Genomic DNA, 12223 nt, shown 5'->3' on the forward strand with positions numbered 1-12223 from the left:
AGGGAACTGAGGGAACTGAGGGAACTCAGGGAACTGAGGGAACTGAGGGAACTGCTCCTATGAGCGAAAAACTGCATGAAATTACACTGATATCCGTTAACAGATCAGCCAATTGGAAGACAGCTCGTCCTCTTGACCAATCAGATTGCAGCAGCTGCACTGGTTTCATGGATCATGAGGTTAAAAACAAACATGTCCGCTGGATGCAGAACAAAACGAAGCATCTAGATCAGTGGTTCTTAACCTGGGTTAGATCGAACCCCAGGGGTTCGGCGGAGCCTCTGCAGGAGGTAAAGACACACTTGTGTAAAGTCGTGATGACGCGGCGCTTTGCCATCACTTGCTGCAGAGGATCACGTTACATTGCTGAGCCAATCAGAGGATCACGTTACATTGCTNCAGAGGATCACGTTACATTGCTGAGCCAATCAGAGGATCACGTTACATTGCTTAGCCAATCAGAGGATCACGTTACATTGCTGAGCCAATCAGAGCTGCGGAGGAGCCCTGATTGAAGGAGCTCCACTCAGCATGGATTTGAACTTGTGTCTTTATTTACTTCAGCAAAACTCACAGTTTTTACCAAATTCTATAGTCTAAATCTGCTCCTTAGTCGCATCTTTTCGGGGTTGTTACTGCCTCTAGTGGCGTGGGGGTGGTAACACAGCTAATATAATTACAGTACTAAATCAGAATACCGCAAAGTATTTTGTGTGTTGGCCGGGATGGGGGGGATAAGAAGGGTTCGGTGAATGCGCATATGAAACTGGGGGGTTCGGTACCCCAAACAAGGTTAAGAACCGCTGATCTAGAGCTTATAAACATTCCTCACATTCACACAAGCAGCACCGGTAATTACTGTCAATAATATATAATCAGAATCAGAGATTATTGGATTATTGGGTGAAAGGCAGTTATTCTGAGTCAGCTGAAGCTCAGGTTGAGGTGGTGAAATCATTGAAAAGGCCTGGCGGCTCTGAGCTTTGCTGCATAGACTCACTGTTTTGCCTTTTCAGGTGAGGCGGCATTACAGAAAGAGGAGGAAGCACAAATCATGACTGTGTGAGTTTATTAAAATTAAAGTTGTTTTTTAAATATTCTGCTTTTGGTGAAGAATAATCAAGTCCAAGTTTGAAGAGTCATAGTGTTTATATACTAGAGCAAATTTAAGATGGTCAAGGTAGTGAGAACTCTGGTGGAATCACCCAATCGGAAGCTGCAATTAAAAGCCAATTTCAGTAAAATTTTATGTTTATACAGTATTTTAATGCTTGGTGTCGCACTGGATTACAGTAAATCCATTCAAAAGAACATGTCGATGCATCTAACCTCTGACACTTACAGAAATTGTATCCCAACCATCCTCTAGCCCAGGGGTGCCCAAAGTCGGTCCTCTAGCTCCGGCATCCTGCACGTTTTATTCTCTCCCTGGTGGTGGTAACAACCTTTTCAGCAAGTAATTGTTCCTCTTAGGCCTTCCTATATGATCCAGGTGTGTTAAACCAAGCAGAGAACTAAAACATCCTGGATGCCGGCCCTCCAGGACCCACTTTGGGCTGCCCTGCTCTAGCCTCTCTGAGGCTAATGCTAGCCCAGGGGTGGGCAACTCCAGGCCTGGAGGGCCGGTCTCCTGCAACTTTTAGATGCATCTCCTCTTCAACACACCTGAGTAAAATAGTGAAGTCGTTAGCAGGACTCTGGAGAACCTGACTGCACTGAGGAGGTGATTCAGCTGTTTGATTCAAGTGTGTTGGACCAGGGGGACATTAAGAGTTGCAGGACACCGGCCCTCCAGGACCAGGATTGCCCACCCCTGTGCTAGCCTATCTGTGCTAACAGCCACCAGAGGAAGCAGGTAATCCAGTGCGTGACCAGACTAGGCATGCTGGTCACCAGCACCTCCAAAGCTAAACCAAGTAAAGACTCGCTCTCGTTTGCCAGCGCTGGCCGCTCAGTTACAGTAGCTAGCTTCACAATGAATGTAGCCTCCTTCGATATCATGTAGCCACTGCTGGGTGTGCAATATTCTTCATTTTGGCCCTAATGCTGTACCATAGTTTTTGAGACCTCAGTTATGGTTGCCACCAAAGTAAAGACCCGCATGTGCTCCACATGAACAGAGGAATGCGTTCCCTCTCGGCCTGCTCTAATTCTCCAACCGGGACTTTGATTTGCTGCCACCACAATGGAAAACCTCCAGGAACTGTAGGAGTTTCATCAAGGCTCAAAACAATCAGTAAACTCCCACTTTCAACTATGTGCAGCAACACTATCCTCCAGGAAACCATTTATTGTTGTAGTTTTAATCTGATGTGCAAGTGACTTAAGAAACAAATATGATTGGATGGGATATTTTGTCACGTTCAACATAGCCTTCAACATATAACTTTTTTAAATAAAACTTTAGTTTGTCCATGATACGATAGCTAAAATGCTAATTTCAATGTAGCCAATAAAGTCACGTTCAATGTAGCCTTCATCTTATATTTTTTCATATAACTGTTTAGGTTGTCCATGATACGTCAACAAAAAACCATTTTAGCTAAAGTGCTAATTTTAGCTAAAATGCTAATTTTAGCATTCCTCCAATCAGTGAATACTACAGCTTTGTAAAGTCGCGTTCAACATATAACTTTTTCATAACACTGGCTAGCTTGTCTATTATACCATAAAGTTGCGTTTAATGTAGCCTTCACATAGCCCATGTTGACGCCGATGTTGGCTAAACATAGGTGCTAAAATAGTTTTAGCTAAAATGTTGACTTTGGATAAATCTGCTTGATAAAACTCTAATCTGCTGTAAACCCGCTGAAGGACGCTAAATGATATGAAATTTGGACCGTCTTGGCCACCGTACATAAAAAAAGTGCAGTTTCAGGTTAGTCTGTTTGCCTCATCATTTTCTTTCTGCATCCATTTGTTTTCCTCTGGAAGCCCCTGTACAAAAACGAGGTAGAGCGTGTGGTTTCAGATCCGATGAAAGGGTTTGATTTTCAGCAAACATTACATTTTTGTCGTTTCTGGGGAAAGTTTTGAACACTGAACTTGTCTGTGGTCACGTTGAGCATAAAGATGTCAGTAATAACTCGTCTAAAACCAAACTACAGTATGTACAGTGCAAACAGGAGCATCGATACCGCTGATAAAGTGTAAACAACACGTTTTACGAAGCTCACAAACACGATTTACCTACCTGAACGCTACAAACTGGAGCTACGCGACCAAGTCATGCAGCTGCAGAGTCGAGTCTGCAGGCGTCTTCAGTAAAGAGTAGAAACGATTAGAAAAAAGTCCCGCTTCTTCTTCTCTCCACATAAAAGTCTGAATGCGCATGCTCCGAAGATGAAGAAGCTGGAAATCTCCAGAAATCCAGCAGCTCTCATCGTTCCTCCATTTTAATGAGATACAATCAGTCCGCCATGTTCAGGCAGGAGAAGAAGAGGGAAAATAGCTCGGTTTGTCCCAGTTAAACATTTTAAGGAAACGTTTTTGAGATTAACCGTTTATCTGAGATGTTTGTGTTCAGTTAAGAGCGCAGGAGAAAGTTATTCCCGTTTTTTAGTTTAGTTTTCTTTACTCCGATATAATAATTTGGTTGCTTTTTCCAAGCTAAACACCTAAATAAAAACCGTTTCGGTGAAGTTTCAACCGTCAAACCGTCACCATGGCGACAGCCCGGCTTCTTCTTTAATGGCGGTGGAGAAGGTGCTTTACCGCCACCTGCTGAGCTGGAGTGCGGACAGGAGGTCAACAGAAAAACAAACTAATGCTGTAAAATCAGCTCAATAATTCAACTAAATTCTCTTTAGTAAAAACAGCTCGGCTTTAAAAAGCCATTTAGCTTCCAACTGAGTTATTTTTGTTTCCTTGGCAACCATTCCTGTCTATCGAGCAAACGGAAAACACCGTTTACAGTTTGCATCCACTCATAGGCAGGGAAGTTGTCAAACTTGGGCTTTTAATGATAAAATATACGTCGGTTATGACTTAGCTTTGATGATTTACTGCCTTTTCTGGCAAAATTAGTAGACTTGGCTATAACTGATGAGTTTCGTGGGAAAGATCCAACTTTTTAAGCATTTAATGGAAGCTTGTACCATTTCTGACGTGTTTTTGGGATTATTAACTTAAATGCGTTTCTGTGTCTCAGTTTCAGCCTTTTTGCTGAAACAAGGTAAAGTAGCTTCTATATTATTAATGAGTGCGCTTTATGAAATCTACTGTGGAGTCGTTTTATTCAAAATTAAATAAAATATACTGCTATTATTAACACACCATCAAATATGTACATTTTTCCATGAAATAAAGCTAAATGAATATAGGTTTATATTTATTTTGTTACTCTCAGATTAATTTATTTAACAAAATAAAACCCCATCAATAAATAAGTAATTTATTATTAACAAAATAATCCCCGCCCCCATTTCATGGGGACATTTATCTATTTGATACAGTATTTGTGAATTTTTAATTTTAACAATTGAATTTATTACATTGTAAATACAGCATTCATTAATATACTTTCTAACATGAGTGTATTTAAATGTTTTAATTAAAATAAAAATTTGTTTTCACCATAACCTCAGTTACTGGTTTGAATTCAGATTTTATTAGGACTTATTTATTCATAATTTTGTTTCGTAGCTCAAACCTGAACTGACCGATGGTTTAATGCGTTACGTCGAGTTAAACCAGAGAAAATGGTGTATTTTTGCCTCCAGCTCTCAACTGAACACATTCACAAGAATAAATATCTAAATTGATCTAAACCAGGCTGTGTTTGCCTAGAAATGCTGAATGTCTCCTACAGTCATGAACTAAAGACCGCCGAGTTAACGTTTCCCAACACGCGGTCCTGCAGCCGGAGAACGGTACAATCAGAGAAGCAAAGTGGAAGTTTTTCTTAATGAGATCCAAACTCTGGATGTTAACAGGAAGAGCCAGAAAACTGAAATCCAGAGGCCTGCTGCCTGTTTACATGAATGTTTTTACAGGAAAATATACTCTGAAACCCTTTTGTTGTCACCCAGATCTTCAATCTGAGCCGAAACTGTGAAAAATAGCTCAACCTCCATTTTCTCCTTATCTCCAGGTTTACATTCATTCCAGGAATCCTCCACAAAAATCCTTATTTATGCTTAAATATGCATCCAGTCATGTCTGATATTAGCTCTTTTGGCTTCTTTCAGTCCTCCAAACAACCATTGGCTTCAGCGCCGCTGTTAGCTAACGAGCCAAACAGTCCAGTGAAACTCCGGCAGAGGCGTTTTTAAATTTACACAAACGTTAGTCAGTTTGTTCCCAGATCACCAACTGGGATGTCAGTAAAAAACGACTGGAAGGCTCAACTGTTGGGTTTGTTGTTGTGAAGCGTTCACTGGCAGGGGGCGGCCTTGGTGCCAGGCTCCGCCCCCGGCGTGAAGCCGTTGCTGAGGTTGTTGGGACTGGAAGGCGAGCCCAGCGGCGGCGTAGCCTCGCCTCTGTGGACCGACTCGATGACGGAGCAGCTCTTCTGCGGCAGCCGGGGTTGGACCAGCATCGACTTGGGGATGACCGACGCTTGTCGGAGGCCGTCGGCACGCAGCGGCGGTCTGACGAGGGCGGGGCCTGTGGGAGAAGCTTCAGAGCTGGGGGAGTTCGGGCTACAGGGAGGGGAGGGGCTGGCTGCGCTCTGATTGGCCAGCGTGGACTCGTCTGTCTGGGGAACCTGCTGGTCGGGGGGCGGGGCCTCTTTTTCATCGGGGGCGGAGCCTGCTGACTCTGGAGGCGGGTCTTGTTGCATGCTGCTCTGCCTGGACGTCCCTGAGCCAGGCATCTCGCAGCTGTCGGTGCGACGGCGGGATCCTTCGTGCATCCTGCTGGTGGCTACAACAGCCTTCATGGCAGCCTGAAACGCAGCGTGACGGATTGTTAAACTCGCAGCACCATTTCCCCACAAAACCTGCTAGACCTGGAGAACGGAGCTCCATGGCAGCAGCCCACCAGGTTGAGTTAAAAAAAAAGTTACATTCATTCAGAGGAGCACAAGCAGGCGTCATAATTAGCGTGAGGTCAGTATAAAACCTGCATAAAAACTCTATTTATAATAAGATAAGCCGGGTGCAGTTTTATACCTGTTTAAACAGGTATAAACATTCACATTTTCAGTTCATTTATTGCCTGTTCTTTAGAAAATAGATCATGTGTTTATCTCTTTAAAAATAAGTTCCTAGGCCCCAATGAGATTTAACTGCGTAAATATATAAAGTATTTTAAAACGCCCAAAGGTTTTTGAAGCCGTTATACCTCAGAAGTAACTTTGTCTACCTTAAGTTTGCGCCTAGCGTTGAACTCCTGCAGTTTCCTCTGAGTCGTGTCCATGTGGGAGAAGCGGGCGGCTTTGCCCAGAACCCAGGGGTGCTGCAGGGCCTCCCGGACGCTGAGGCGCTTGTGAGGGTCCAGAACAATCAGCTTACTGACCTGCAGGGGAAACAACAGCAGGTTGTCAAAGGAAAGGCTCAAACTTTTCCATCCATTTAGTGAAGAACAGGCAGCAAAACCCAGCAACATCTGGATGTCCAAGGCAGGGAGGAGGAACGTCTACCTGGAGTTGTTGTTAAACTATGGTGCCCCCTGGTGGACATGGGACAATTTGTGTACAGTTCATGCAGCAACTTTAGCACTGAAAGTTTTTCTGCTCCAATGTAAGATTTTTCCACATGTGGTAATATCTTGTTAGATAAATAATGAAGTCATCTGACAGTTTTGATTTTAGATTTTTCATTTTTGGCAGGCTAAATGCTTAAAGAGCCGTTTTCATGTTCAGGCCCATCCATCTTAAACTAACAGTTAATAGATCAATTTTAGATCAATTTCTGCAGCGAGTCGAGAATGTAGAAATATGTTTGTCTTTAAAGGTGTACATGTACATGTACACTACAAAAACACAAAATCTTACCAAGTATTTTTAATATGATTTCTTGTTCAAATGTCTTAAAACACAATTGAAATGAGACAAAACTCACAAGTAACCTTTCAGCAAGAAGTACGAGTTTGTTTTAAGTCAATAATTGTGCCTGTGGAAATAGTCACTTTTTAAATTAATATTAAATAATTATTGAGTTATGAACCTCCTATCTTGTTGAAAAGTTTCTTGTAAATTAGTTTTGTCTTATTTCAAGTGTTTTAAGATATTTGAACTAGAAATTACATTAAAAATACTTGGTAACATTTTGTGTTTTTGCAGTGTAATTTCAGACATTTGTTATCATTATGACTGCACACAAAACAGACCAAATTGCTAATTTATTGCGAGCGAACAATAAAGATTTTCCGACATGTGGCCACTAGGGGCTCCATAAAAAAGTCCTAAAGACTTAAAAATTCAGTTTTGTTGGAAAACGTGAGGAACTTACCAGGTCCTTGGCGTTGAGGGAGACTTCGTCCCACCAGGGAGACACAAACTCGTAGTCGCAGTTCAGGATGCGGCTGTACATGTACTGGTCGCCCCGCGGGTCAAAGAACGGCTCAAAGCCGCAGAGTCTGGCGGACAGGAAGCAGAACTTTAAAGCTGACCGGACGCCTCCACCGGCCGTCACACAGAGAGAAAACTCCCAGAATTACGGAGCCGTTTGGTACACCGTCAAAAGTTAGCAGCAATAATTTGGCTTATTAGGGGATTCACTTTTTAAAGTATAGATATTCGTGTTTCAGGCTTAATATCGTGAAGTTTGCTTTAGCTATTTAACTTGGAGCTAAATATTTAACTGTATACATTAAATATTTAGTTAGCAAGCTAAGCATTTGGCTCCAACACGAGTTTTTAAAGGGGTTTGCAAAAACCAGCTTTTATTTTGATAGTCCACCTTTGGCTATAGCATATTAGCTAAATATTTAGCTTAGAGTTAAATACGTAGTGTCAAACTACAGATTTAGCTCACTATATAAATATTAGTTTCATAACCTAATCTTGTTAATTAACTATTTAGTTTCAAACGGTGATATTTAAAATATAATCCTCTAATTGTTTTCTTTACCCAGATTTCCGGTGATTTTTGACAGTGTAACTTACAAACGGATTATTCTGTGGATTATAACCACAATTAATTCATGAAAAATTCAACCACTCATATGTTTTTGTTGAGCTCTTATGGACTAAACTATTAATTTATTCCGGCCGACAAACTTTTCGTCACGTCCGTCAAAATCATTCAGTCAAAAGTACAGAAAAAAATAAAAAAAATTGTAGGAAAGGGAAGTTACTCGTCATAGATCTGAAAACTTAAAAAAGGATTTTCGATTCAGATTTTATTTAATCTGACTCCCGTTCCAACGAGTCAGAAAAGTCTAGAAGTGAATTTTGACCGACGGTCCCTGAATGCATCGTCAGGCTCCATTAGAACCGACTTAATGTCCCTGAACAGACATGGAGGCGATGCTCCGGTTCACACCGTGTCAGCTGATGATGAATGTGTGTGTGTGTGTGTGTGTGTGTGTGTGTGTGTGTGTGTGTGTGTGTGTGTGTGTGTGTGTGTGCGCGCGTGCGCGTGCGCGGACTCACAGGATGTACAGGATGACACCCACTGACCACATGTCCACCTCGGGGCCGTAGGCATTACCCCGCAGGATCTCTGGAGCTGCAGGCAGAGGGGGGCGGTTAGCGGTTAGCGACTAGCGGTTAGCGTCCAGATGACCGACAGACGCTCCGGCCGAGAGGTCTGAGAAATCCCACAGAGCAGCGGCTGCAGCGAACGCCTCGCCGCCCACCTCCACATGTCAGCCACACAGGTGAACGCAGCTACACACAGACTGATGGAAACACTAATTCAACTCAGGAAGCGTTTCATTTCTGATTAAGGATCAATAAAAGTGGGATTTTAATGCAGAATATTACGATCTACACCAGAGGTGTGCAAACCTTTTCTAACAAATCGTCAAATCCACAGCCAAAAAAACAAAACATAAAAAAAGGACAAAAATCACAATAATTCATATAAGTAAGAAAAATAATAAAATCAGAAAAAGAAAATTTTTCAATAAAAACTTATGAAGTTTTAATAGAAACTGCAGGTGTGTGTCTGAGTGGTGAATTGCTGGTTTAAACATGTTTGTTTTTCATTCAAGGGGTAAAAAATCCAGAAATTTTACTCAAGTAAGAGAAGAAACACTTTATAATAAAATTACTCAACAAAAAGTAAAAAGTGCAGCGTAGTAAAAATACTCCTCAAAGTACAGTTTAAAAAAAAAAGTTACTAAAGTAAATGTGACCAGTTTCTGCCCAACGCTGGTTGACAAAATAACATTATAAACCAGAACAAAGTGGATTTACGATACTGTCCCTTTAAGAGCCAGGGAACCTGAACAAAGATGAAGGTTTTGTGTGAAGTGGTTCAGAGTCTGTCTCCTCTTATCCTGGATCAAACATGGCTGCCCGCGAACCCCCCCGGGTTTCATTTATCCCCATCAGCCTCTCGGCTTTTACTCACCGCAGTAACCCGGAGTCCCGCAGACCGTCTTCATGGTCACCTGGTCGTCGATGATTTTGGAAAGGCCGAAGTCGGCTGTGAGAAAGGAAAACATTTGGACCGAGCCGAGTCACATGGACATGTTCTTCAAAAGTTGAGTCCAGTTTCTATTTCGGGCCGCGGCTGTGAGGAGAATGTGTTTCTCTGCAGGAGGCAGAGCGGCGCCTGATGGCCGGCGGCTCGGCGGCCATCTGGACCCAGACCGGCTTCTGCACCAGCCAGCCTCCCTCCTCATTAGCAGGCGAGATGCTAATTATTTAACAGTTTTACTGAGAGCTGTGTTTATTTTTAGAGAGCGAAGGTAAGCCCTGTCGCTACATAATAAGCTGCTAGTTTGTGAATTTATATTATGATTTAATTTTAACTCCATAGCAACAGGATTTCTGCAGCCACCGCATAGCGATAAAATACGTTCACACTGCAGCCTGAAGTGACCCAATTCCGATTTTTTTGCCAGGGCCGTTCACGCTGCCAGTAAATGCGACCTGTATGTGTTCTGCAGTGTAAACAGGCAAACGACCTGAAGTGTCCCGCATGCGCAGTAGAGGGCGCCATAGCGTCAGCGTTCTCAGTGTTCTGCCAACCGCCATAAAAAGAAGAAGAAGAGCTCAGAGTTTGCGGAAGTAAACATGGAGGCTAACGGTGGAGCTTAGCTTATATATTTGAAGTTGTTGTCCAACCGGAGCAGCAAATTAACAACTTAATCCTCATATAATCCGTCATGGTTGTTGTTTTTCTTCCCACTTGCGCGTTTCAGGAGCAGAATAATGAGATTTGTTGAGAATCAGTGACATTCAGTTCGGATGAATGCGACCTGGACGTTATGGTCACATTTGAATCGGATACGTATCGGATATGGGTCACATTCTTAAAGAATCCGACCTGAGCTGTTCACACTGCCATGAAAAGATCGGATACAGGTCATTACGTCAAAACAATCAGAATTGGGTCACTTCAGGCTGCAGTGTGAACGAAACCTTAGATTCTCTTATCTAAAAAACACAACATTACTGACCAATCCTCCATTTTACTACAGTTTCCATCTGTCAGAGTTGATCAAAACTGCTGTTAAGAACTGAAAGCCAAGACTGTAGGAGACGTTCTGTTCTCTTTTTCATAATTCTCGCTGGTGTTCTGCAGGGCTTTGTCCTCGAATCACTTATTTTCTTAAACAAATATCGCATCATATCACGATTTTAACATCCATCTTTACGCTGTACATGCTGACTGGGCCCGCCAGTAAATTTGCTGGACAATAAATTGTAGTTATTGTGATAAACGATAATATTGCTGTTTTAAGATTTTTTCAGGTCGGCTGCATTGATCAAGGATTAATAATAAAAGCTTGTCCTCTCAAAGACGAAGAAACTCCACACTGGAACTGGAAGACATTTTAAATGTTCAAAATAAAACACAACAATCAAAAGATAAAAGCCACACGAACCGGAGCCAAAAAAACGAAATTACTCTTCAGAAAATATCAATCATCGGAACGGAAACTGTGAATTGCGGACAGATCGGCGCTAAATATTTGTTTTCCCACAAACACTTACACACACAATTACAAAGTTTTCTCTAATTCCTCCCATCTTGGCTTTATAAATAATTGTTTTTAGTTTTATAAAATGTAGTTTTCATGTAGATGAAAAACCAAGACGAATAAAAATGTATCAGATATTCAGGTGGACCAGACAAAACTAAACAAATCTAAAGTTAACGTTTAAGTTCTGCTTCTTGATAAAGTGCCAGGATGTGACATTTACAGAGTATTTTCCTTAAAACTTAACGGAAAACAAGAAACATCTCCGTAATTAAACCAATAAATTAGTGAAGGTCGTTCATTCTGAGGCTGCTTCGTCTCTTCATTTTGAATTTTTGATCTTTTTGAACCTTTTAGCTGCTGGTTTTCTTTTACTTCTGGACATGTGGATGTTTCCCAGCGGTGTGTGTGGTTACCGATCTTGAGCGGCGCGTCCAGCGACAGGTCGGCGTACAGCAGGTTCTCCGGCTTCAGGTCACGATGGACGACCCCGTTTCCGTGCAAATACTGAAACACACAGAGAAACATCTTCAGACCGGCCTGCAGCGGCGACACGACGGAGCGAAGGGCGGAGAAGTCTGGGCTGCTGGAGAGGAAGGAGCCGACGTGGAGACGGTTTGAATCCAACCTGAAAGGTGAACGGCTGCCTCACCTGGGCCTCTTCTGGGTCTGAGAACTAAAGACAGCAGCTGCTGACATCAAAACACAAACAGTCTCTCTGAGATTTTACCTGCTCAGGTATCCGGCTGATATGTTTTACTCTAAGTGACGCCTACAAATCATTATTTTAGTAATTATTTCTAGCCTGGGTCATATTTACGGGCTTTCAGCTGTTTTAGGTTTCTGGAGGCCATTTTATGTTTTATTTTAAAGAGGATTTATTTGTTTTGCTAAATTCACATTTTACATGTTTTCATTCTTCCATTCGGGTTTCTGCTGCTTCTCAAAGCAGCTAAAGCATAAAAACACGCAGCTGCTTTTCAGGCAATAGATTCAGGTTTTTCTGTGTCTGGAAAACTAACCGTTTCAAAACTTCCCAATCAAATCACTGTTACCTAGCAACCCAAGATGAGCTCCAGCCCGTCACCTAGCAACCCAAGCTGAGCTCCAGCCCATTACCTAGCAACCTTAGCCAAGCCCAGCCCGTTACCTAGCAACCCAAGCCGAGCTCCAGCCCGTT

At 42.3% G+C, this 12223-nt stretch overlaps 1 protein-coding gene and 1 long non-coding RNA gene across 2 annotated transcripts in view; both read right to left on the reverse strand.

The window, feature by feature from the left end:
- The window catches only part of LOC108166229 (uncharacterized), a 5612-nt gene extending 1304 nt beyond the window's left edge, over window positions 1-4308 (reverse strand). Inside the window, exon 1 of the long non-coding RNA XR_001776522.1 lies at window positions 3194-4308. This is a non-coding gene — a long non-coding RNA (uncharacterized LOC108166229). The remainder of the gene's footprint in view (window positions 1-3193) is intronic.
- Window positions 4309-4881: 573 nt separating this feature from the next.
- si:ch73-60h1.1 (calcium/calmodulin-dependent protein kinase type IV) overlaps window positions 4882-12223 on the reverse strand; it is a 25411-nt gene continuing 18069 nt past the window's right edge. Inside the window, exons 6-11 of the mRNA XM_008406354.2 lie at window positions 11460-11550; window positions 9465-9539; window positions 8540-8615; window positions 7395-7521; window positions 6307-6459; window positions 4882-5887 (exon numbers count right to left, since the gene is read on the reverse strand). Of these exons, the coding sequence (XP_008404576.1) occupies window positions 5375-5887; window positions 6307-6459; window positions 7395-7521; window positions 8540-8615; window positions 9465-9539; window positions 11460-11550 (1035 nt within the window). The 3' untranslated portion in view covers window positions 4882-5374. The remainder of the gene's footprint in view (window positions 5888-6306; window positions 6460-7394; window positions 7522-8539; window positions 8616-9464; window positions 9540-11459; window positions 11551-12223) is intronic.

This window comes from Poecilia reticulata, linkage group LG4 (genome assembly GCF_000633615.1).
Source record: "Poecilia reticulata strain Guanapo linkage group LG4, Guppy_female_1.0+MT, whole genome shotgun sequence".
NCBI classification, from domain to species: Eukaryota; Metazoa; Chordata; class Actinopteri; order Cyprinodontiformes; family Poeciliidae; genus Poecilia; species Poecilia reticulata.